This window comes from Quercus lobata, chromosome 10 (assembly GCF_001633185.2).
Source record: "Quercus lobata isolate SW786 chromosome 10, ValleyOak3.0 Primary Assembly, whole genome shotgun sequence".
Lineage (NCBI taxonomy): Eukaryota > Viridiplantae > Streptophyta > Magnoliopsida > Fagales > Fagaceae > Quercus > Quercus lobata.
This window is the reverse complement of record NC_044913.1, coordinates 3,536,430-3,563,168: the sequence shown is the minus strand read 5'-3', so window position 1 is coordinate 3,563,168 and position 26,739 is coordinate 3,536,430. Positions and strand designations below refer to the sequence as shown.

General features: G+C 34.0%; 2 protein-coding genes across 2 annotated transcripts; both read left to right on the top strand.

Moving 5' to 3' along the window:
- The first annotated feature begins 1,095 nt into the window (after positions 1–1,095).
- Positions 1,096–7,423, top strand: LOC115963768 (carboxylesterase SOBER1-like). Its single transcript, XM_031082921.1, has 6 exons — positions 1,096–1,419; positions 3,678–3,730; positions 5,014–5,137; positions 5,301–5,422; positions 6,880–6,987; positions 7,069–7,423. Exons 1-6 carry the CDS (start codon positions 1,134–1,136, stop codon positions 7,156–7,158), a joined length of 783 nt encoding a protein of 260 aa, XP_030938781.1. The 5' UTR covers positions 1,096–1,133; the 3' UTR covers positions 7,159–7,423.
- Positions 7,424–17,679: 10,256 nt separating this feature from the next.
- LOC115963567 (probable carboxylesterase Os04g0669500) lies at positions 17,680–24,073 on the top strand. Its single transcript, XM_031082618.1, has 6 exons — positions 17,680–17,861; positions 20,688–20,740; positions 22,121–22,244; positions 22,421–22,542; positions 23,795–23,902; positions 23,984–24,073. Exons 1-6 carry the CDS (start codon positions 17,708–17,710, stop codon positions 24,071–24,073), a joined length of 651 nt encoding a protein of 216 aa, XP_030938478.1. The 5' UTR covers positions 17,680–17,707.
- Positions 24,074–26,739: the final 2,666 nt, after the last annotated feature.

The following is a 26,739-nucleotide window of genomic DNA, read 5'->3' as shown; positions in this document are numbered from 1 at the left end:
AACTCTTTATTTTCCAAATCCTCATTATTATTTTCAGCACCTGATCCACCTCTGCATTGCTGTGTCTCCTCGCAACCTCTTTGATAAGGGTTGGATGGTGGAGGCAAACAGCTCGAACCAGTGCAAGTTGGTTCATCGCCTTTTGCTATAGTTCCATATTGAATAAATTCAGCATTTGCAGCTTCCATGAAGATCATTGAGCAAAGCAAGAGAGTGGCAATGATGATAACCAATGCTTTGGGCATGGCCATGTCTTTGAAGCAAATTGGTTTAGGAATTAGGACCTCACTGTTAATGAGAATAAAGTGCAAGCTAGAGAGGAGATGGTGGTGAGAGTAGGACAGGTTCAAGATGGGTTTAAATGAAACTTGAATTTAATGTGGGAGTTTCAATTAATATGAGAAATTAAGATTAAGTTTCAATTATTAATTCTCTTTAATTACAATAAAGTAACTTCACCCGACAACATATTTATTATATATGAAAAGGCTAAGTTAACAAGATTTTTTTTCTAATTTTATTTTTTGAGAAGAAAATTATCATAAATTTTGATTGAATCACTAATGTGGTATTTAAAAAATGAAATCTTAACCATGAAATAGACTTTCTTTGCTTTTCAAAAAAAAAAAAAAGAGATTTTCTCTGTGTCAATTAAAATAGAGACATTGTGTTTCGTTTTGCTAGAAACTAAGAATTAAGTAAAAAAAAAAAAAGACTTAGACCCATTTAGGCCTAATATTTCATATTCAATTTTCATCGAAATTAAGTCTTAAATTATCAAAATAAGTAGTTATCAAAAAATTACCAAAATAAGTTAAATTAACAAATTCAAATAAAGTTTCAAAACCCAAAAAACACATATATTTGGTTGAAAGTTTTATCAACATTATTTTCACCAATTTAAGCTTTAACAAGAAAAGTGTAGAACCCAACTCAACCCAAAAAAAAAAAAAAAAAACCAATTCAAGGTATTGTGTTTGTTTTGACGAAGCAACAACCTTAACAACAATTCATTCTCGTACTCTTCTACGACAACCGTTTTTCACACGAAGACAAGGGGGTAATAAGGTATTTTCAAAACCTTGTTCCCAAAAATTTGCAAAAAGTCAGAAGGGTCATATAAAATTGCAGAGATGAAGGTCGCTCAATTTGCAAAGCCAATTACAGCCTTAGCAATCACTCTGAGTAGCACCATTGGGTTTGTGCTACTTTCCCACTCACACCAACAACTATCTTCTCTAAAATCAAAGACCCACACACATTCAATGGCTAACAAGCGAAGCTTTATTGTTTGGCTACATGGATTAGGGGACTCAGGCCCAGCCAATGATCCCATCAAATCCCTTTTCACTTCCCCAGAATTCAAAAACACAACTTGGTCTTTCCCTTCTGCTCCTTCCAATTCAGTCACTTGTAACAGTAAGTTCACTGAATCTTTGTTTTTTTTGTTTTTTTTTTTATTGGTTTGATAATAAAGTTGTTGATTTTAATTATGACTCTGCAATTGCATGCTCAACCCAATTGAAATTGAAATTTGTAAATGTTAAATGTATTGGTTTTTTTTTTTTTTTTAAATATTTTTTTTTTAAATTAATAATGGGTTGGACTCAAAGGGGAATTTAAGTGGTAGTATACTGATGGATTCAAAATTCGAACCAAATTCAGAAAACACTTTAATAGTAGTGGTATACAAATACATAAACACAAACTACCTATATAATGATTACAAATTTAGTTTTGTATTGCACCAACTAAACAATGAACATGGCTTCTTCTTTTAATCCTTCTACGTTGTCTTTTTTGTCTTTTTTAAATTGTGTTTCTATGATTTCTTGGTTCAAAAAACTTTTTATGCTGCTTTTAGTGTTTGAAGTTTTGAGCCGGGCAACTTTAAAAGATGTTGGAAGGTGTAGGCTAGTTTCAAAAGCCTGGAACTTGCTAACTTATGATACAAGTTTCAAGCAAGAACATTCTAAAAAGACAAAAACGATTTCTGGATTTTTCATTCGGGGTTATGCAAGAAAACCCGTTTCCAAGTTTGTTTCCATCAATGCTTTGGATTGTGACTCTAAACTCTCTCTTAACTTCTTGCCCGGTCCTGTACAAATTGAAGCCTCCACTAAACAAGGTATTCTATTGTGCGTGAAGAGTTCTGAAACAAGAATTTTGGGAGTACCTGAGTATTTTGTTTGTAAGCTGAGCACAAAACAATGGCAGCAGATACCAAATCCTAAAAATTACATCAATCTTTCAAATTACAATGCTTTTTTTTTTTTGATACAAGATAGAATTCTATTCTAGCCTAATCTAAGTGTATATGTGTGTGAAGTTTCTTCCTGGAGACTTGAACCCTGGCCCTTGCCTCCCACACCTCACAAGCACTTATACTTGTGGAGTGACCATCCCTAGTTCAAGCCTTTGCCTGGTTTTTTAACTGATCAGTGGCTTAGTGGTATGCTCCTTGCATTTTGGCTAACTGATCCCTAGTACAATGCTCTAACATATCTAATAAATTAGAGATATTTGCCTAGCAATTAGAGCATCTATCATTCTACTGTAGTCCAGGGGTCTCAAGGCCATTATAGTTTCTGACTTAATCAAATTTTTTATTTGGATTATTCAAAGGATACTGTAAAGGGAGCATAAAGGTATGCTAATAACAACAAATTGAAATGAAAAAAGTATAATTTCTTTTTTAGTCACTAATGCACTGTGATATGTGCCACCTTGACTTTCAAGACATGAGATTCATAGCTTATAGAGTAGCAAGAAGTCAACCTAAAGAAACTGATGTAATGGAACAATAAATCAGACTTTCAGAATTATGATTCTTAGTGGTACTTGTTCATGTAAATTCTTCTATTCATACAATTTTTGCTGAAAACTTCAAATTAAAAGAAATAAAGACATAGATGCCATTTTCATTTGGTTTGTTGATGGTCATTGTATTCTTAAAATATTCAATCCTGATTAACTTCTGATGTTGCATGTTGTAAATGGCGATAAAATAATTTCTGGCTATGGCCTTTTTCCTTTGTGAAAACATGAATTATTGATCTGTCTATGGCTACTGTTTCATTACTAGAGGGATAAAATTTTTGTTTCATTATCGTAAAGTATAATTTTTTTGCTTGTGTTTCATCATTTTGGGTTGAATTTGTTGGTCCATGGGTATCCTTTATGTTTTTTCCTCATTGGTTCTTCTAGAAGACATATTCAGGGAGTTCAAGGTTTTCTGCATGGCTTGTAAATGCAAAATTTTCACATCAAAGTAGAATAGCAGATATAAGGTCATCCCTGGAAAATGCCCTTTGGTCTATGAATTAAAATGATATTAATAAAAAAGATATTGTTCCATATATTCAGAGTAATTTTAACCACTACAAATTTATATAATCATTTCAAGTCTTTGGGATGTCCAATTATGCTGTTATTGTCCAATTGAAGTGTTGCTTTTTCATTATTCATTAGTTCCCTTCAATTATCTCTGGGCCTTATCATAGGGAGTATTGCTTTCTTGGTGTGGCTTCCTTGATTTGTATGTTAATAATGAGTAAGATCAAGCTATAGAGCATGTATCAACATTGGCATAACAAGTTAAAGATTTACTCATTCTGATGAAGATGTTTTAATATTTTCTTCATCTTAATGCATTCTATCTTTGCTTCTCCTTGTAGATGGTGCTGTGATGCCTTCATGGTTTGACATTCATGAGATTCCTGTGACAGCTGTAAGTTATGCTTCCCTCCTTTTCTTTTTTGGTTTATATGGTGAGTTACATGCATACACTGTGGGTCTTGAACCTACAAGCTACAACCCCACCTTCCACCATACACTTACAAGGGAAGGAGGTGTTATTTAGCTAGAGCTCATTAGCTTGTTTTTTACCGCTTAAATCTCTCTGAGTTCAGTTTGCATGATGATATATGTATATGAAATCAGTAAGTCTTAAGTACACAAAGAAGGGTTTGGCTTACCCACAATACTTTTTTAACTGGAATCTCTTTTTGTTTTAATGAGAAACTGCTACATCACCCACTAACTAAATGAAAGGTGGAAATTGAAACCTTTTACCACTTACCATTATATATTTAAAACAAAAGAAGATGTTTAATTAAAAAAAGTACTGGAGGTAAGCCAAACTCCACAAGAATTTTACTACAAATTTCACATCTGTTGAGGTGGTAGTTTGTGATTGGTGTGCAATAAAGTGATGATGGTGGTGGTCCATGTGGGAATAATGTTGCACCAATTATAATCTGCCACCGCAGCAGCTTTTGAAAAAAAGTTGTGATATTAAATATGTCTATAGCATTGTTTGAACCAAAAATTGACCTTTTTTTTTTTTTTTTTTTTTTTTTGGGTTTTGTTGGAAACAAGAAGCTCCTGATAATGGATTTATTGGTAATTCTTGTATGAAGTAGAATTCTGTTCGATGGGTTGCTATTTATGTTGTGATAGTAGAATGGTAATTGACTACTTTTAATATGCAGAGCCTCGTTTATGATGGCTTTACTTATAAATTCATCTGATGCTAATGCTTGATGATTGGCATCAGTCAAATTGACTTGGCACTTATTTATGCATGATCAAGTGGAACAAGGGTCTTAATAGGAGTAGAGCCCAGCTAGCTTAAAGTGGTTCGGTCAACCTTCTGTCAAAGGTGCCACAATCTTCTGATACAGTACTGTTAACTTCAGAAAAATATTAAATAATGTCTTGAGATTTTCTGAAGGTCATAGCATTGATGTTAGATTGCATTGTTGGCTTTTACTAGTCTCAATCTGCCACTGAACCAAATATGTCACACCACTAGTGCAAATGTACATCTCCATTTGAATCTTTTATGGATTATCAGTTATTAGAATTTGCCAGTTGCTCTTTCTATAGTTAAAGTGATGTAGCAAGGCTTAAAGAATCTCTAGGAGGGGATTGTGAATTGCTTTGGTACAATGCTAGTTGATATGCTAATTTGTTGCATTTATTGAAGACTATTTTTCTGACATGAATCAGAATTCTCCAAAAGATGAAAGTGGTGTGCTTAAAGCGGTTCAGAATGTGCATGCAATGATAGATAAGGAAATAGCTGCTGGCACAGATCCTAATAATGTCTTTGTGTGTGGATTCAGTCAAGGAGGTCTCCCTTTTCTCATTGCTCTTCAATACCCTCCCACCACCGCCCCCCTCAATAATGAAAAATAAATAAAAAAACATAAATAAATGGACACAGGAAAATATTGTTTACATCATTGATTTTATATAGTGCTTATAATATGAAAATTTAAAAAACTCTTTTGCAGGTGCGTTGACATTGGCAAGTGTTTTGCTGTACCCAAAAACTCTAGGAGGAGGTGCAGTCTTCAGCGGATGGGTTCCTTTTAGTTCGTCTATAGTAGAAAAAATTTCATCAAATGCGAAGAGGGTACCTTTCTTCAAAAACACTGTGACGTGGTTTTAGACTTAGGGTGTGTTTGGATACCGCTTATTTTGCTTAAACTGAAAAATTATTGTTGAAAGTACTGTAGATAAAAGTCAAAGTTATTTGAAATAATATAGTAGGGCCTATGAATAATGCCAAAAAGTGCAGTAGGGCCATAAATAATAGCAAAAATAAGCTGAATAGTGAAATAATTTTAATTTTTCATTCTTACCCAAACGTACACTTAGTTTAAAAACTTTATCTTTTCTTTATATTTTTTTTAGTATCTTCTTGACTTGCCATTTGGATGCATGTGAAACAAAGATCTTAGCAAACATTTTGTGGATAGGTTCTCAATCATATCATTGAGGGATGGTCAAGCAACGGGATAGTGGTTGATGCATAACGCTTTTGAAAGAAAATAGGAAATAAAAGGATAGGATAGGAAACCCTAGGCTTCACTATGTAGGGGCATGGAATCACCACCAAGCCGAAGAAATTTTCCTTAGAAGATTACCATTCCAAATACAATTTCTCGAACCGTTCCTGGAGCCTCTTTTTATTGTGCTTTAGGGATTACATTGAGGCACAATTACATCCCATAAAATCCTCAATGAATTAAAGCCTAAATTCAAAATTCATATATGAAATCAAAAATAATAAATTCTGAAATAAAAAATTGATTATGCTTCTTGCATCGGTGGTGTAATACATTTGGTTCAATATTCACTTTGTCCTCCCGGGGGGGGGGGGGGTTGGGGTTTGAGTGTAGAATTTCTAACCTTAAAAAAGGAAAAAAAGAAAAGAAAAGAAAGAAACCCTCACTCTGTCCTCCATCTTGACATATTCATCTCCTAGTTTAGCTATGGATTGTTGTGCATTTTCTTTTTAAATCAAATGTAATCTTGTTATTTGTAATGAGAATAATTGCACATCTACAAGTTTCTCTAGTGCATCAACCATGGTTTGGTGGCATAGATTTTAATTTGGTGATAGGTTGCAGTTAAATAGTGTTGGATTGCTTGAAACTCGTTCACTAAAACAACTTGTATGCATTTACACTAACAACTCTGTAGACAGAGTTCAATGCCTGATGTTTGCAAGAGTTTACTTAGGTCTGAGGATCTACATGGCACCCTGCTAGCACATTCTAGTCCAAGTAGCAGATCTTGCTAGAATCACCCGACTGTATTTGCTAATTCATCTCACTGTTATAGATAATCCCCTTTTTTTAATATTCTTAGTCATTCATGTGTACCAATAGGCCCATCTGATTTAGATTCAACTGGTCATATCTGATAATAGGCCTCACTGCCATAGACGCATGTCTGGATCATTTGGAAACTAACACTTTTGAGTTAGAAGGCTGTAAGACAAATTTGTATTAATTCTATATTTAGATTTGCATGTAACTCTTCAATTTACTTGTGTTTTGGTTATGAATCTGAATGTATGTGCAGACACCTATTTTGTGGTCCCATGGAATGGCTGACACAACTGTATTGTTTGAAGCTGGACAAGCTGGTCCTCCTTTCCTTGTAGACGTTGGTGTTAGCTGTGAGTTTAAGGTAATACATCCTGATATTGCAATATTTTTCTTAAATTCTTGCTTGATTTGTTTAGGACTCTTGAAAATCCTTTATTCACAGGCTTATCCTGGTCTTGGCCATTCAATAAGCAACGAAGAGCTGCGGTACTTGGAATCGTGGATAAAGAGACGTATGCCGGGTTCTTCTTAAAGACTTGGGTGGAACAAGTCCTGTTATATGCATTGGTCTTTGATTTTCGAGTTGTCATACAATTCTTACATAACGAAACTTGAATTTTCAAGTTACTTCACATATAATGATGAACCTAAATCTAATTATCTAAAAGCTATTTGAAATTACTTTTAAAATATGCAAAGCTCCTTACTTTAAGCCCACTCATTAAGCTTGGCAAGTATTCATGTACTAATTTTAGCATTACTGTGGTGGAGAAAATTATTTTATACTTTAAGAGCCATGTTTCCTCATCTTACATGGATGATAGATCTCATATTAAAAAACCAAATTTGGTAATACTAGGTCCAATCCGTGTTTGGATTTAATCATATTTTTTGCTTGTTCCCTTTTTAGGAGAAATTATAAGGTCCTGGTAGACAAGTGACGTGGTTCACTATTTCATGAAAAAACTTCCACCTGTTTAAAATTGCTAAGTTAATTTTTTTTTTTAAAACAGAAATTGATTACTGACTTAGCAATTTTAAACAAATTAGAGTTTTTTAGTGGAATGGTGAACAAGTGACATGGTTTACCAGAAGACCGTATAATTTCTTCATTTTCAGGTCCCCAACAAAAAAAAAAGAAAGACCTGGTTGGATAGTGGCCTTATGTTTTGAACATGTGTATATAAGACATGCCCTCAAATTTTTCTACCTAGATGAAATGTCTAGATTTTGTTGAATGGTACTGGGTTTAATACTGAGCTACATGCATTCTTTAGAGTGAGAGGTAAGTGGTTGAAACTTGAAAGTTCTTTGGTTTAATTTAATATAATTTAATCACCTTGTTTTTAAGTAGTCAATTAAATTATTATTATGTGCTAATAAATGTATGTTTTCTCTTCATCTTCGTACAGGTATTAGAGAACTTCAAGCATGAAACAAACACCTAAAAAAAGAAAAAAATGGATCCTCAAAAAAAAAAAAAAAAAAAAAAACATGAACAACCACTTCAATTAGGACAACTACCAACAGAAGATGCAATGCTCACGGTATCATCATCATCATCATCATCATTAGCCCTTAAGTTTCCTGCAATAGAACCATTGTCTTCCCCATCTGCATCAATTATACAACTCTCATCACAACTTGTAGTGGCATTGGGCCTCTGAACTTTCTTGAGAGGAGAAAAATCAAGACATGGGGTTCTTTTAGCACATGGACGAGACCAAATCTTTCTCAAGAACTCAGCATTACCTTGTTTATGAGTCCTGTCCTGATCAAAAAATTGGTTTTGAAGGACGCCCCACTTTTCATTTCTCCAATCCTGTGGCACCCTTAAATTAGACCTATGGATGGTGAATTCCTTAAAGTCTCCACCAAGTTGCCTAACCTTGAAGTTGTCATCACCTAGAGACTCCAACAATGTTGTTGCTATCCAATCATTGTCGACACAATACTCAGCAAGATCACCAATTTCCATATCACCCACAAACTCCATAAGTGGTGGACAAGGTCTAACAATGCAAATTGGAACCATCTTCTCCACCTTTCCACTACTGTATTTGACAGTAAACCAATGCCCTTTTTCATCTTCTACCTTTGTTATTTCAGCAAGGCACCATGCACCTACTGGCTTAGCCACCCTACTGTTCAATACCTCGACTTTGCTCCCAACATTGTATTTCTTTGTGGGTGTAACTTAATTTGATAAATTCATGGGTGTAAACTCAACAATGCAATCACACGCAAGAATATAAGAGAGTTTGAAGCTGTTTTTCTGTTCTTATAAAGCTCTCCAAAGACCGATCATTAAGAAAATTTCGCAACAATATATCTGCAGGGCATTGGAGGATTAAGGATTCTCTAGAGTTTGTATTTAACTCAATTACACAGTTCTTAATATCTCAACCATTTATCGTAAGAATTAATCAGTATGTATTAAAATGTAAAGGGAGTGGCATAATATACAGCCATTTGTTTAAACTTGAATGGTTGAGGTTTTAAGCATAGAGTAGAATTAGATTAGAACTCTGTGTAGCTTAAACATCTTATTCCGGATGAAGCGATGGTGATCAACTTTTTTTGCTCTCTCTTTTACGGGTTTACCATAAATTTAACGAAAAAAAGCAATACGTGTATATATATGTTACGTGGTGGATTCAAATGGGTCGATTCAAATTATTCAATCCAGGATTTTCTCCTTGTTAGCCAATTTTACTTATCTCTCTATATACGGTTTTTTTTTTTTTTTTTTTTTAATTTAATTTAATTTTATGTTGTGTTGTTTTGTTCTCTAAGTAATTTGTGTCCTTTTTAAGATTCAGTTTGTCTCACTCTCAAGAGGGTAAATCTACTTTCTTATATATATATATATATATATATCTATCAGTAGCGACTCCAGGAATTTTTCCCAGGATGTTCCTAAAAATTTTTCCCAGGAAATTTTTTTTTGGGCACGTGATTTTCTTATCAAATATTTGTCCATAATTCTAACAAAAAAAATAAACAATAAACTATAAATTCATTTGAAATATTAATAAAATTATTAATTATTGTTGTTTAGTTGTTTCATTAATTTGTTTGTCTTTTATAAACTATAATTTGTCATATTGTTGTTTCATTAATTATAAAATTATTCATTATTGTTTAGCTTAACATAATTTAATTTGTTTGTCTTTTATAATGTATTGGTTAATTATACTGCTTTAATTATTGTTGTTTAGCCTAACAATAAACTATATTGCTTTAATTTATTTGTCATTAATTATATTGTTTTAATTTGTTATATTGTTTAGCCCTATGTGCACATTACACTAAAAGAGCCACTGATGTGCACATTACATATGTAACACATCCCATGTGCAACACAAATGCACAATAATTAAAGCACTAAAGCAATGTAATGTGCAGCCCGGCCCCCCATGTGCCCATCTACCCCCACCACACTCAACCAACAAGCACACCTCATGCCTGATGAGTGATGCCCCCTGCCAATCAGAAAATTTCACAATCACACATTACACTAAAAGACAATTAATATCTCACCAACACCAACGGATAAGATAAACTGATAAAAGCCAAATTCAAAAAGTTAAAAACAGACAAAATGACAAAACATTAATAAAGCTAAAGTTCGGCCAATCAAAAGAGAGAGAGAGTTAGTCTTATTAAAGAATAAAGAGAGAGAGAGAGAGAGAGAGAGAGAGAGAGAGAGAGAGAGAGTTTAATTCATTTCAGTTTAGATAGAGAGAGTGTGTGTGAGAGACTGAGAGAGAGAAATGAAATACCTTGAGGGAGGGAGCACCAGAGCAACCGAGCAGGGAAGCCTGAAGGCTGAGGTCGCTGAGGCAGTGACGAGGCGACGTCACGACGAACAATCTACTGATCTCCGTCCTCCGATGAGGGTTAGCAACAAGCAACGACGACTTGTAGGTCCGACGAGCGAGTTGTGACTGATCCGATCTTCGATGAGCGAGCTGTGACCGATCTGATCTCCGTCTGTTGCCTTGAGGCTCAAGCGGCGTTGCTCTGAGGGACTGAGTTTAGGTTTGCTTTAGGCCTTTAGTGGTTTCCTTTTCTTTTTTTGATAAAGCCTTTAGTGATTTCTGATTTAGACCTTTAGGGACTGAGGCGTTGCTCTGTTTTTTTTTTTTTTTTTTTGGAGAATCCGTGGGTTTGTAATATGTTGGGCTTGCCGTGGGCTTGGCTCTGTTACAATTTTTTTTTTGGCTTGAAAGTAGAACATATAAATTTTTTATTTTATTTTAATAATTTGAGGGTGTTCCTAATTCTGTGATTGAGGGTGTTCCTAATACAGAGTAAATATTAAAAATTAATTTTTTTTTCAGGTCATGGTGTTCCTAGGAACACCCTGAGTTGCACGTGGCGTCGCCACTATATATATATATATATATATATATATATATATATATATCAATCATACTAATATACTAATACTATGGGTTCAATTAAAAAAAAAAAATCATACTAATATATAACTTTTTTTACTAACGTGTTATTTTTAACAAATTATTATTTTTGGACAACTACTAGGTTGTTATTGGTAAAATATTTCTTTCATATAAAAATTAAACTTGTGACATTCACCATCTTTATTATGCATCAATTACATTATGCATAATAAATCAATTACATCGCTTGTGTTGCATGGTGTGTGTGTGTTTATAACCAACTTCGCGACTCTAATTGCCGCTAGCAGTTTTGAAGTTGGCGTGTTGGTTTGAATGTGTGTTTTATTAAAAAAAAAAAAAAAAAGACATTATGCTACTTTCAACAAGTCTTTTTTTTTTTTTTTTGGTTCCTCAAAAAGAAAAAAGAAAAAAGAAAATAAAAAAGAAGTCTTTTGTTTTGCGAATTAATATAGGAAGCCACATTCCACATACACCATCTTTATTATATAACAATTACAACATTCCATTTATTTAAAAATGATAACAAAAACAACTCTCAAAAAAAAAAAAAAAACAATTGTTTAAAAAAATTATGAAAGTTTTTGTGTAACTAAACTTATTGGTAATGAAGTCCCAAATTTTTTTTTTTTGAGAAACAAGATTGTGCAGCACTATATTATTGAAAGTTGGCTAATCCAACTCGGAATACAGGAAATGCTTGTGGTGAAACATCCTTCGTCCATACTACAAAATATGAGATATGCAAGGCATATCGAGCTAGACAGTGAGCTACCTTATTACCTTCTCTCCTTTTATGAGAGTGATGTAATTTTGTAAAATGCCTAGAATAGAACCGAATGTCATCAATCAAAAGCCCATTAGAGGCTAAATTTTTTTAAAATCCGTACTCTCTTATAATAGGGCGTCACTTTAGTAACCAATTAACCACACTTGAGCATGACAAGGTATTTCGACTCAACATCTAATATGTATTGTACATCAATGCACTTTTAGTTTTATGATTCTCATTATTTTAAATTTTTTTACTTTTGTAGATTAATGATGCAAAAACTATGTATAAAAATAATAGTGAAAATGCATTTCAATTGGAACATTGTTGGAGAATTTTGAGGAATGAAGCTAAGTGGTTGACGTTAAGAGATAATGTGAAGGTCCGCACAAGATAGCCAGTCACACAAGCTTGTCATACTTTTGCAAGCTCAATAAATCTAGATGACGATAATGATGAGTTGAACTCTGACGACACCTTGGAGAGACCCAAAGGCAAGAAGGCCGAAAATGAGAAATTAAAGAAAAGAAAGAATTGCGATGATGTGGTCCCAATACTTTCCTCCCAATTGGATGAAATTAAGGAAGAAAAGAGGAGAATGCATGAGGAGAAAAAGGAAAGTATGCGCATTGCATTAGAAGAACGAAGAGAGTTAATGCGCACTGCACCCAAAGAACGAAGAGAGTTGATTTGTATCAAGGAAGAGAATAATGAAGTAGAAAAGAGGAATGTGGAAGATGAAATTATGATGAAAGATACAAGAACCATGGATACTGAGCAAAAAGAATATATTCGTCTACATCGTTTGGAAATCTTGGAGAGGTTAAGGTCTAAATTTCCATCATAATTGAATATTATTATTGACAATATCTAATTAAGTAATTTTTTGTATAGTGCAAAGATACTAGCACATAGTTGACATAGATGATTTGATGTTAGACATCTCTTTTGTTGTATTTACTTGTGCAGGGAACATGATTATTCAATCTCTAATCATGTTAGATATATTTTTGTAGTCTTCACTTGTGCAAGGAAAATAGCAATGTTGTAAATTTTGTATTGTACACGGACAATAGCACTTTGATTATTCAATTTAATCTATGATTCTGTTGTTGTCATTTTGTTTTGGGTGAAGCAATATCTCTATTTTTGTCATTCTATACAAGATAATTTGTGCAAGGATAATAGCACTCAAATAATTTGTCATTCTCTTTGCTTGTTTTGCTTGTTGAAGGTGGCTGTACTTGTACTTGTTGCCATAGTTTATGGTTTGTGTATGTCTGGCTGTACTTGTATGTTGGCTGGATTCTTGCAATTGAAGCCATTGATGAAGACTGTTTGTTTTGCTTATGTAGCCGTTGGGCAAGTGCCCTAGAGATTGTCAAAATCTGCTAAGCAGATATATCAGTGGCGGAGCCACTTGATGACCAAGGGGGGCCTGGGCCCCCCCAAAATTTTTGAAAAAAATAATTTTTTTTTTGAAAATATCCTAAAAATTTTGTAAATTTTTAAATAACCTTATCATTTTGGCTCCTCATACTTGATAATATACATATATATTTAAGAAAGTCTAAAAATAAACTTAATTTTCATTTAAATAAAATACAATCCATAAATACATATGTCAACAAATTACAATAATTAAACATTCATCATCTTTAAAATGAACACATAAGTATTTTAACAATTATCTCCACAAAAAAAAGGGAAAAAATTGAGTTATGAAGTATTGTATATTATTATTTTACATTTCACACACACACACACAAAAATTTATATATGGCCCCCCCCCAAAAATAAATTCCTAGCTCTGCCACTGAGATATATTGCATGCAAATGAAGATGACAATGCATAAGAGAGTTTCAAAGGAATGCAATTTGAAAATTTTAGTCATGTCTTTTTTTTTTTTTTTTGATAGTTCCCTATGTTTCTTTAGAATTAATTAATAATTCCCTTGGTGAGGTGAGGTAATGAAACTTGGCTTCGTGTTGAAGGTCAGCTTGTTTAATTTCTAATATCATTGACTAATAGCCAGGTGGTGTCTTGAGGATATATATATATAAGAAATAATGTTCGGGAAAAATAGCATTTTGCATGCATGTATGGAATAAACACTGCCCATAATGTTTCTTCACAAGTCTGTTTAAAAGTGAGAAGTCTCCCCCAACTTGGAAGATTGGTGGCTGAACTTTATTAGTCATGTCTTTTATTAATTTGTTAATGGTTTCCTCTGTTTCTTTAGAACTAATGATTCCCTGTATTTCTTTTATTATTGCTGGCTTGGTGAGGTAATTAAACTTAGCTTCTCATGTTGAAGAATGAAGATAGAAACCTGCCTTGTCCCCAACTTGGAAGAGGTGGCTATAACTTTAGTGATTTTTCTCGCTGATGATTCCCTATATTAATTTATTTAGAATTGATAACTTTTTTTTTTTTGAAATTTTAATGCTATATATATATATATATATATATATATCCTGGCGGTCGTCGAAGCCACTATTCTGGCAGTTCGGTCATCGATTCTAGTAGTATGGTGGTCGAAGACATCGATTCGGCGGCAGTCATCAGAGCCACTATTACAATAGTTGGCCCACCAATGATGACAATACGATGGTCGGAGACACTAATCTGCCGGTAGTCACCAAAGCCATTATTTTGGTAGTTTGGGCACTGGCGGCGTTTGTCGAAGCCACTATTTTAACAATCCACCCACCGTTGGGTCACTATTCGGCGGTACGGTGGGCGGTGAGACCAATCCGGCGGCATTCGTTAGAGCCACTATTTTGGTGGTTCGGCCATCAAACCTCCACCACAAGCGACTCCATTGGTCGAGCCACCATTGTTGGTAGTTTACTTAAAATATAAGTTTAAATTAAAAAAGTATGACTATTAGGGAAAAAAAATTGATGAGGAATGAATATTTTATTGAAATATCTTGTAAAATAGATTAACTGATGTAGGTGTTTTATAAAAGTGATGATGTAAAATAGAAAAAGTAGGTTTTTGTGTGTGTGTGTGTGTGTGTAAAATAGACGGAATCTTTTAGAAGAGCTGATGCGGTTGCTCTTAAGGTGAAAAAAAAAAAAAGATTGCCAATTTTGTGAATTACAACAATAGATCTTTATTATCTAATGAGAAATTTCATTGTGTACAATGGGAAGCCAAAAAAGAAAGGCAATCCCCAATCTCCTGACTAGTGGCAACACACCCCTCTTGTTTCATTACAAAATTGCAATGCTATTTGAAAAGACATACCAATTATTCAAGCTTCTAAACTGTAAACTGCATTGCAATTTAAGAGGGGAAAAAATTAGTTCATTGTATATGCAGATTTCTTCTTCTTCTTCTTCTTTCTTCTTTTTTCTTTTTGGTAACAATTTCTTCTTCTTTGTGCCTATAAATATGTGAATTCCACATGTTACAAGTGAACAACATATGCAAGTGCTCTATAAGATAATTTTGCTTGTTTGATTTGAGCCTCTGAGGTTGATAGGTGGAGTTGTGAATTAATAATTTATGTTGTAGTAATACTTTATTTTTTTAGGCCATTAGGGTGTATCATTTCTTATGGGATCTTTGGGGGAGGGGGATGGATAAAGACTGGGGTTCTAGTCTCTAGGAAGAAATTTCACACATATACACTTAGATTATATTAAAGTAGAATTCTATCTCAAAAAAAAAATAATAATGATAATAATATCAACAATTAATACAAAGTCTACCCAAAAAAAAAAAATTGAAGACTATTAGGGATTATTATTAATTGAAATATAGTGAGAGTCTATTTCACGATTAAGATTTTATTTCTTGGATATCACCACACTACTATTAATCTTTAACTAGAAAATGGTGAAATCTATGCCTATACTTTCAGGATCTTCCTCAACAAGTATTGAGAATTAATTTCAAGGCCCACTTGGCGAATTAGGTGATGGTGAATTTATTTCAAGCCCCATTTGCTTTGTCCTTAACTCTTTATTTTCCAAATCCTCATTATTATTTTCAGCACCTAATCCACCTCTGCATTGCTCTATCTCCTCGCAACCTCTTCGATAAGGGTTGGACGGTGGAGGTAGACAGCTCGAACCAGTGCAAGTTGGTTCATCGCCTTTTGTTATAGTTCCATATTGAATAAATTCAGCATTTGCAGCTTCAATGAAGATCATTGAGCAAAGCAAGAGAGTGGCAATGATGATAACCAATGCTTTGGGCATGGCCATGTCTTTGAAGCAAATTGGTTTAGGAATTAGGACCTCACTGTTAATGAGAATAAAGTGCAAGCTAGAGAGGAGATGATGTTGAGAGTAGGATAGGTTCAAGATGGGTTTAAATGAAGCTTGAATTTAATGTGGGAGTTTCAATTAATATGAGAAATTAAGATTAAGTTTCAATTATTAATTCTCGTTAATTACAATAAAAGTAACTTCACCCGACAACATATTTATTATATATGAATAGGCTAAGTTAACAAGATTTTTTTTTTCTAATTTTATTTTTTGAGAAGAAAATTATCATGAATTTTGATTGAATCATTAATGTGGTATCTAAAAAATAAAATCTTAACCGTGAAATAGACTTTCTCTATTTCAATTAAAATAAGAGACATTGTGTTTTGTTTTGCTAGAAACTAAGAATTAAGTAAAAAAAAAAAATTAAAAAAAAAAAAAACTTAGATCCATTTAGGCCTAATATTTCATCTTCAATTTTCAGCAAAATTAAGCCTTAAATAACCAAAATAAGTAGTTATCAAAAAATTACCAAAATAAGTCAAATTAACAAATTCAAATAAGGTTTCAAAACCCAAAAACACATATATTTGGTTGAAAGCTTTATCAACATTATTTTCATCAATTTAAGCTTTGATAAGAAAAATGTAGAACCCAACTCAACCCAAAAAAAAAAAAAAAAAAAAACCAATTCAAGGTATTGTGTTTGTTTTGACGAAGCAACAACCTTAAAAACAATTCATTCTCGTACTCTTGTACGACAACTGTTTTTCACATGAAGACAAGGGGGAAAGAAGGTATTTTCAAAACCTTGTTCCCAAAAATTTGGATTTTTTTTTTTGTTGCATTTAACATTATTTTTTTAAATATTTTCATTACTTGTCAAGTTTGCAAAACTATATAAGAAACTAGCATCTCAAGACTCTAAAACTCGGGTTTAATGTAGAACTTGAGTTTCTAACACTCGAGATTGAAGGAATGGTCCTGGAACTCGAGTCTTAAAGACTCGAGTTCCTGCATGGTTCACCAGCTTCCCCTTTTTTCTTCTTCTTTGGCGTTCTACATGTTCTCCAAATCCAGATCTTTTTCTTCCTTAGATCCAGTTTTGATCTTCTTCAGTGTTCTACATCATCTGCGTTCTCCATCTCCAGATTTTCTACTTTAGATCCAGTTTTCTCTTGGTCGTCTTCTTTTGATTTGGATCTTCTTTTCCTTCTCTTCCACTCCTTTTCTCCTTCTCCATCTTCAAATCTGCTTCTATGGAACTCAAGTCTCTCCAACTCGAGTTCCACGTGGCTAAATTGCTCCACACCAGTAGTAGAACTCGAGTTTGAAAGCCTCAATTTTGTCATCAATCTCAGTTTCAAAAACGCAAGATGCTAGTTTGCAAAATTGTTTCAAAGGCATATTAACTTAATATATTCTTTCCCCTCACTGTGCTAGCCTGCAAATTACCTCCAAAAATTTGCAAAAAAAATTAAAATACAAAAAGTCAAAAGGGCCGTATAAAATTGCAGAGATGAAGGTTGCTCTATTTGCAAAGCCAATTACAGCCTTAGCAATCACTCTGAGTAGCACCATTGGGTTTGTGTTACTATCCCCTGCACTCACACCAACAACTATCTTCTCTAAAGTCAAAGACCCACACACATTCAATGGCTAACAATCGAAGCTTTATTGTTCGGCTACATGGATTAGGGGACTCAGGCCCAGCCAATGAACCCATCAAATCCCTTTTCACTTCCCCAGAATTCAAAAACACAACTTGGTCTTTCCCTTCTGCTCCTTCCAATTCAGTCACTTGTAACAGTAAGTTTGAATCTTTGTTTTTGTTTTTTTTTTTTAATTGGATTGATAATAAAGTTGTCGACTTTAATTATGAACCTGCAATTGCATGCTCAACCCAATTGAAATTGAAATTTGTAAATGTTAAATGTATTAGTTTTTTTTTTTTTTTTAATGGATTGGACTCAAAGAGGAATTTAAGTGGTACTATACTGATGGATTCAAAATTCGAACCAAATTCGGAAAACACCTTAATAGTAGTAGTATACAAATACACAAACACGAACTACCTATAAAATGATTACAAATTTAGTTCTGCATTTCACCAACTAAACAATGAACATAGCTTCTTCTTCTTTTACTCCTACGTTGACTTTTTTAAATTGTGTTTCTATGATTTCTTGGTTCAAAAACATTTTTTACTGCCGAAGAAAAGGGGAGTCTACTGCTCTTACTCGGATTTAGTGTTTGAGATTTTGAGCCGGTCAACTTTAAAAGATATTGGGAGGTGCAGGCTAGTTTCAAAAGCCTGGAACTTGCTAAATTACAAGTTTCAAGCAAGAACATTCTAACAAGACAAAAACGATTTCTGAATTTTTCATTCGGGGTTATGCAAGAAAACCCGTTTCCGAGTTTGTTTCCATCAATGTTTGGATTGTGATTCTAAACTCTCTCTTGACTTTTTGTCCGGTCCTGTACAAATCGAAGCCTCCACTAAACAAGGTATTCTATTGTGCGTGAAGAGTTCTGAAACAAGAATTTTGGGAGTACCTGAGTATTTTGTTTGTAAGCCGAGCACAAAACAATGGCAGCAGATACCGAATCCTAAAACACGGTACGAAACCAAAAGATGTGCGATGGTGGTGCTTAGATCAAATCCATTGCGCTATAAAATTGTTCAGTTTTCAGAACCCAAGTTCTCAGGCATCAGGGACAACTCATGCTATTCTCTTTGGTGTGAGATATTTGATTCGGCAACATGGGCATGGAAAAAATTAGAAGATAGGATAAGATTTTCCGAGTACGAGTTCTTGAGACTTGAGCCTGCTGTGTCTGATTGTGGTCCTTTTTATTGGCTTATGACTAATAACCAGGTATTCGCGTTTCATGAAGATACGGTTTGCAAGCGAAATTATTTTAGTTACATGAAACTTGTAGGGTACCAAGGGAATCTTGGGACGGTTTGCAAGAGTATTGATTTTATACAACTTTGGGTGATGGAGACAAAAACAATAAAATGGAGTGAGAAAAACAGTGAGCACTGGAGTGGTGTAATGGAGTACTTGTCCCACAGCCTTCTACAGTACTGACATTGCAGTCATGAAGGGCTGTTACAGTGTAACATTCTGCAACTTTAAACGGTGCAGTTCGAACGTGTTTTTTGCAGAACGTTTTTCTTTTTTGGGTGGTTTTGTCACGTTTTCTTATCTGTATCAATCCTTGTTCAAAAAACATTGTTTAAAGGCCACAATGCTATAGAGCCAATCTACTATCTCAAGGTGGTAGACTCGCCTTGATCAAATCTGTGCAGCCTTGCCTGTAGTTGGATAGTACAACCTAGCAAGTGCTGATATTTGCCTAGCAATTTTTAATAAGTAACGAAATTTTATTGATCAAAAAAGAGAATTTCCAGGTATACCAGCGGTGTACTTGAGTAGCAGTACATCAATCTCTCAAATTACAATGCTCTAACATATCTAATAAATTAGAGATATTTGCCTAGCAATTAGAGCACCTATCATCCTACTGTAGTCCAGGGGTCTCAAGGCCATTATAGTTTCTGACTTAATCAAATTTTTATTTGGATTATTCGAAGGATACTGTAAAGGGAGCATAATGGTAAGCTAATAACAACAAATTGAAATGAAAAACTATAATTTCTTTTTTAGTCACTAATGCACTGTGATATGTGCCATCTTGACTTTCAAGACATGAGATTCATAGCTTATAGAGTAGCAAGAAGTCACCCTAAAAAAACTGATGTAATGGCACAATATATTAGACTTTCAGAATTATGATTCTTGGCGGTACTTGTTCATGTAAATTCTTCTATTCATACAAATTTTTCTGAAAACTTCAAATTAAAAGAAATAAAGACAGATGCCATTTTCGTTTGGTTTGTTGATGGTCATTGTATTCTTAAAATATTCAATCCTGATTAACTTCTGATGTTGCATGTTGTAAATGGCGATAAAATAATTTTCTGGCTATGGCCTTTTTCCTTTGTGAAAACATGGATTATTGATCTGTCTTTGGCTACCGTTTCATTACTAGAGGGATAAACATTTTGCTTCATTATCATAAAGTATAATTTTTTCGTTTGTGTTTCATCATTCTGGGTTGAATTTGTTGGTCCATGGGTATCCTTTATGATTTTTCCTCATTGGTTCTTCTAGAAGACATATTCAGGGAGTTCAAGGTTTTCTGCATGGCTTGTAAATGCAAAATTTTCACATCAAAGTAGAATAGCAGATATAAGGTCATCCCTGGAAAATGCCCTTTGGTCTATGAATTAAAATGATATTAATAAAAAATTTATTGTTCCATATATTCAGAGTAATTTCTAACCACTACAAATTTATATAATCGTTTCAAGTCTTTGGGATGTCCGATTGAAGTGTTGCTTTTTCATTATTCATTAGTTCTCTTCAATTATCTCTGGGCCTTATCATAGGGAGTATTACTTTCTTGGTGTGGCTTCCTTGATTTGTATGTTAATAATGAGTAACATCAAGCTATAGAGCATGTATCAGCATCGGCATAACAAGTTAAAGATTTACTCCTTCTGATGAAGATACTTTTAATATTTTCTTCATCTTAATGCCATTCTGTCTTTGCTTCTCCTTGTAGATGGTGCTGTGATGCCTTCATGGTTTGACGTTCATGAGCTTCCTGTGACAGCTGTAAGTTATGCTTCCCTCTCTCTTTTTTGGTTTATAAGGTGAGTTACATGCATACACTGTGGGTCTTGAACCTACAAGCTACAACCCCACCTTCCACCATACTCTTACAAGGGAAGGAAGTGTTATTTAGCTAGATTTCATTAGCTTGTTTTTAACTGCTTAAATCTCTATGTGAGTTCAGTCCGCACGATGATATATGTATATGAAATCAGTAAGTCTAAGTACACAAAGAAGGGTTTGGCTTACCCACAATACTTTTTTAGTTGGAATTTCCTTTTGTTTTAATAAGAAATTGTCATGTCACCCAATAACTAAATAAAAGGTGGAGATTGAAACTCACTACTACTTACCATTGTATATTTAAAAGAAAATGAGATGTCTAATTAAAAAAAGTACTGGAGGTAAACCAAACTCTACAAGAACTTTACTACAAATTTCACATTTGTTGAGATGGCAGTTTTTGATTGGTGTGCAAACCATTGTATATTTAAAAGAAAATGAGATGTCTAATTAAAAAAAGTACTGGAGGTAAACCAAACCCTACAAGAACTTTACTACAAATTTCACATTTGTTGAGATGGCAGTTTGTGATTGGTGTGCCATAAAGTGATGATAGTGGCGGTCCCATGTGGGAATAATGTTGCACCAATTATAATCTGCCACCGCAACAGGTTTTGAAAAAAAGTTGTGAAATTAATTATGTCTATAGCATTGTTTGAACCAAAAATTGACTTTTTTTTTTGGTTTTGTTGGAAACAAGAAGCTCCTGATAAGGGATTTACTGGTAATTCTTGTATGAAGTTGAATTCTGTTCGATGGGTTGCTATTTATGTTGTGATAGTAGAATGGTAATTGACTACTTTTAATATGCAGAGCCTCGTTTATGATGGCTTTACTTATAAGTTCATCTGATGCTAATGCTTGATGATTGGCATCAGTCAAATTGACTTGGCACTTATTTATGCATGATCAAGTGGAACAAGGGTCTTAATAGGAGTAGAGCCCAGCTAGCTTAAAGTGGTTCAGTCAACCTTCTGTCAGAGGTGCTACAATCTTCTGATACACTGTTAACTTCAGAAAAATATTAAATAATGTCTTTAGATTTCTGAAGGTCATACCATTGATGTTTGATTGCATTGTTGGCTTTTACTAGTCTCAATCTGACACTGAACCAAATATGTCGTACCACTAGTGCAAACGTTCATCTCCACTTGAATCTTATCAGTTATTAGAATTTGTCAGTTGCTCTTGCTATAGTTAAAGTGATGTAGCAAGGCTTAAAGAATCTCTGGGAGGGGATTGTGAATTGCTTTGGTACAATACTAGTTGATATGCTAATTTGTTGCATTTATTGAAGACTATTTTTCTGACATGAATCAGAATTCTCCAAAAGATGAAAGTGGTGTGCTTAAAGCGGTTCAGACTGTGCATGCTATAATAGATAAGGAAATAGCTGCTGGCACAGATCCTAATAATGTCTTTGTGTGTGGATTCAGTCAAGGAGGTCTCCCTCTTCTCATTGCTCTTCAATACGATCCCCCTTGCCAATCTCCTCCCCCCACGACACCCCCCAACACCCCCCCCAAAAATAAATAAATAAATGGACACAGAAAAATATTGTATACATCATTGATTTTAGTTAGTTCTTATAATATGCAAATTTAAAAAACTCTTTTGCAGGTGCCTTGACATTGGCAAGTGTTCTGCTGTACCCAAAATCTCTAGGAGGAGGTGCAGTCTTCGGTGGATTTGTTCCTTTTAGTTCGTCTATGGTAGAAAAAATTTCACCAAATGCGAAGAGGGTACCTTTCTTCAAAAACACTGTGATGTGGTTTTAGACTTAGTTTAAAAACTTTATCTTTTCTTTATATTTATTTTAGTATCTTCTTGACTTGCCATTTGGATGCATATGAAGCAAAGATCTTAGCAAACATTTTGTAGATAGGTTCTCAACCATATCATTGAGGGATGGTCGAGCAACGGGATAGTGGTTGATGCATAACGCATTTGAAAGAAAATAGGAATTAAAAGGATAGGATAGGAAACCCTTGGCTTCACTATGTAGGGGCATGGAATCACCACCAAGCTGAAGAAATTTTCATCAGAAGATTACCATTCCAAATACAATTTCTCAAACCATTCCTGGAGCCTCTTTTTATTGAACTTTAGGGATTACATTGATGCACAATTACATCCCATAAAATTCTCAATGAATTAAAGCCTAAATTCAAAATTCATATATGAAATCAAAAATAATAAATTCTGAAATAAAAAATTGATTATGCTTCTTGCATCAGTGGTGTAATACATTTGGTTCAATACTCACTTTGTCCTCCCTGGGGGGGGGGGGGGGGGGGGAATGGGTTTGAGTATTAGTGTAGAATCTGAATTTCTAACATTAAAAAAGGGAAAAAAAAAAAAAAAGAAAAAAAAAAGAAAAAAGAAAAAAAAGAAAGAAACCCTCACTCTGTCCTCCATCTTGTCATATTCATCTCCTAGTTTAGCTATGGATTGTCGTGCATTTTCTTTATAAATCAAATGTAATCTTGTTATTTGTAATGAGAATAATTGCTCATCTACAAGTTTCTCTAGTGCATCAACTATGGTTTGGTGGCATAGATTTTAATTTGGTGATAGGTTGCAGTTAAATAGTGTTGGATTGCTTGAAACTCGTTCACTAAAACAACTTGTATGCATTGACACTAACAACTCTGTAGCAGAGTTCAATGCCTGATGTTTGCAAGAGTTAGGTCTGAGGATCTACATGGCACCTACTAGCACATTCTAGTCCAAGTAGCAGATCTTACTAGAGTCAGATAATCCCCCTTTTTTTAATATTCTTAGTCATTTATGTCTACCAGTAGGCCCATCTGATTTAGATTCAACTGGTCATATCTGATAATAGGCCCCACTGCCATCGACGCATATCTGATCATTTGGAAACTAACACTTTGAGTTAGAAGGCTGTAAGACAAATTTGTATTCTATATTAAGATTTGCATGTAACTCTTCAATTTACTTCTGTTTTGGTTATGAATCTGAATGTATGTGCAGACACCTATTTTGTGGTCCCATGGAATGGCTGACACAACTGTATTGTTTGAAGCTGGACAAGTTGGTCCTCCTTTCCTTGCACACGTTGGTGTTAGCTGTGAGTTTAAGGTAATACATCCTAATATTGCAATATTTTTCTTAAATTCTTTCTTGATTTGCTTAGGACTCTTGAAAATCTTTTTTTCACAGGCTTATCCTGATCTTGACCATTCAATAAGCAACGAAGAGCTGCGGTACTTGGAATCGTGGATAAAGACATGTATGCCGGGTTCTTCTTAAAGACTTGGGTGGAACAAGTCCTGTTATATGCATTGGTCTTTGATTTTCTGATTTGTCATAAAAGACTTGGGTGGAACAAGTCCTGTTATATGCATTGGTCTTTGATTTTCTGATTTGTCATACAATTTTTACATAACGAAACTTGAACTTTCAAGTTACTTCACATGTTATGATGAAACTAAATCTAAAAGCTATTTGAAATTACTTTTAAAGTATGCAAAGGTCCTTACCTTAAGCCCACTCATTAAGCTTGGCAAGTATTCATGTACTAATTTTAGAATAACTATGGTGGAGAAAATTATTTTATACTTTAAGAGACATTTTTCCTCATCTTACATGATGATAGATCCCATATCAAAAAACCAAATATGGTAATACTAGGTCCAATCCGTGTTTGGATTTAATCATATTTTTTGCTTGTTCCCTTTTTAGGTCCCCAACAAAAAAAAGAAGAAGACTTGATTGGATAGTGGCCCTATCTTTTGAACACGTATATAAGATATATGCCCTCAAATTTTTCTACCTCTGTGAAATGTCTAGATTTTGTTGAATGGTACCGGGTTTAAATCTGAGCTACATGCATTCATTAGAGTGACAGGTAAGTGGTTGAAACTTGAAAGTTCTTTGATTTAACTTAATTTAATTTAATCACCTTGTTTTTAAGTAGTCAATTAAATTATTATTATGTGCTAATAAAAGTATGTTTTCTCTTCATCTTCCTATAGGTATTAGACAACTTCAATCTGAATTTTTTTTAAAAAAAGAACCTAAACATCAACTAATGGTACTCCCCGGGCCTGCTAACAACGAACTCTTAGGCTAGCTAATCAGTTGAGTGTCTTTAGGAGAGAACACCTTTAGGAGAGAGCTATTGAGTGTCTTTTTTTGGATTCTCTTTCTAGAGTGGCTCAAAAGTTACAATTATACAAGCGCTAACTTATATCTGATTTACCTCTAGTTGCGTTTGGTATTGAAATTGGTAGCATTCACACTGCGGCTTGCACTAGCGTGTCACCATCTTGAAGTTGTTTAGACTTGGAAGAGACCTCATTTGCAAAATACCTTTGGAAAGAAAAGAGTTTGATGAGTAACTTTGTGGATTCTTTCCACGCTGAAGGAATTTTTTCTGCTTAATAAGAAATATAGAGCTACTCTAGCATTTGACCACTTGTAGGACATTTACGTTTTGCTTTTTGCTTAATACAAATTGCACTTGATTATGAATACAAAGTTAAGAGAAAGAAAACCAGAAAAGGAAAAGCCACTCTGCCAGCAAGGAGAAAGATTCACTTAACCTGCTAACCAAAGCCATAAAGAATATGCTTAAAAGAGAGAAAATTTCACCATGTACCAGCAATTGCTTCAACAAATGTATCTTATTTCCATCGATAGCTCATAGAGGCATTTCAACAGATAGTTAATTGCATTTCAATTAGAGTCACTTCAAAGACAGGAAGACACCCACAAAATTAAATGAGATTCAGAGGAACTCATGGATAAGTCACACAAAAATACAAAACCCACAAACAAACCCATACAATTTCATTGAAATTTTGTTCATGCAAAATTTGGCCACACCCAACAAAAAGGGAAAACACACCGGCACATTAGGAAACTCCAAAAATTTAAATACAACTTACAGTGGTCTGATATTGGCATCTATCCCTCACAACAGCGACATCAACTTCATGGTGGATAGACTCTCATAGCCAAGAGAATCACAGTGATAAGAGTTGTTCTAGAGTGTTTGTATCACTTTGTCAGAATAAAAGCTATTCCAAAGAGTTTGTGTATCAGATGCTTCGCATAAATTGGGGTAATTGGTGGTAGATTTAAAATTTAAGAGCTTGAGGACGAACTTGGGGTATTGATGAGGAAGAAGTTGGGGGCATTGATGAGGAAGAAAAGGAAGATCTTCTTGTAAGATATGGCTGAAACGAAATGCCAGATTCAAAAACTAACCGTTGCTAAACGCACCATTTTGTCAAAAATAAGCTGAGTTTTTTTTTTTTTTTCTTTCAGCTATGAGCCCCATGAATAGTGAAAATGGACCCACAAATTTAAGCAAAACGCAGAAACATTAGTCAATTTTCAGCATGCCAAACGCACGCCTAGTGTGCATTTGGATGCACTTTGTTGATTTCTTATTTATATATTGAAGGTTAAGTAAAAATTACAGGAAGCTTTTATGTCTTTGTTTTTGTGTGGGACTGCCAAAATAAGCTCAAAATGCTAAAAAGAAAAACCAACTTTATTTGCCAAAGCACTATTAAAATCAAAAGACTTTTAGCAGACGTCCTAACCTTAATACAACTTGAACCAACTTAGCCATTCACAACATCATTCTTGGCAGTAAACATAGTAGCACGAAAATTGTGTAGGAAGTAGGGAAAGAGAAATTTCACTTTAGTAATTATGCTAAAACTTTGTTATTTGAGATATATGTGACGGTGAATGAATTAACTACTGCAGTTTGTTGCTGTGAAATCCTTTGACTAAATAAAACCATAGTTTTAGTTTTATATATATATATATATATATATATATAGGATAACTATGAGTAAAATATATTATTATAGAAAAGATGACTGTGAGCGAGATATATTATTATCAACAGAATAAAGTATAAGCTGAAAACACCCTAGTACAACACAACTACTGCTTGT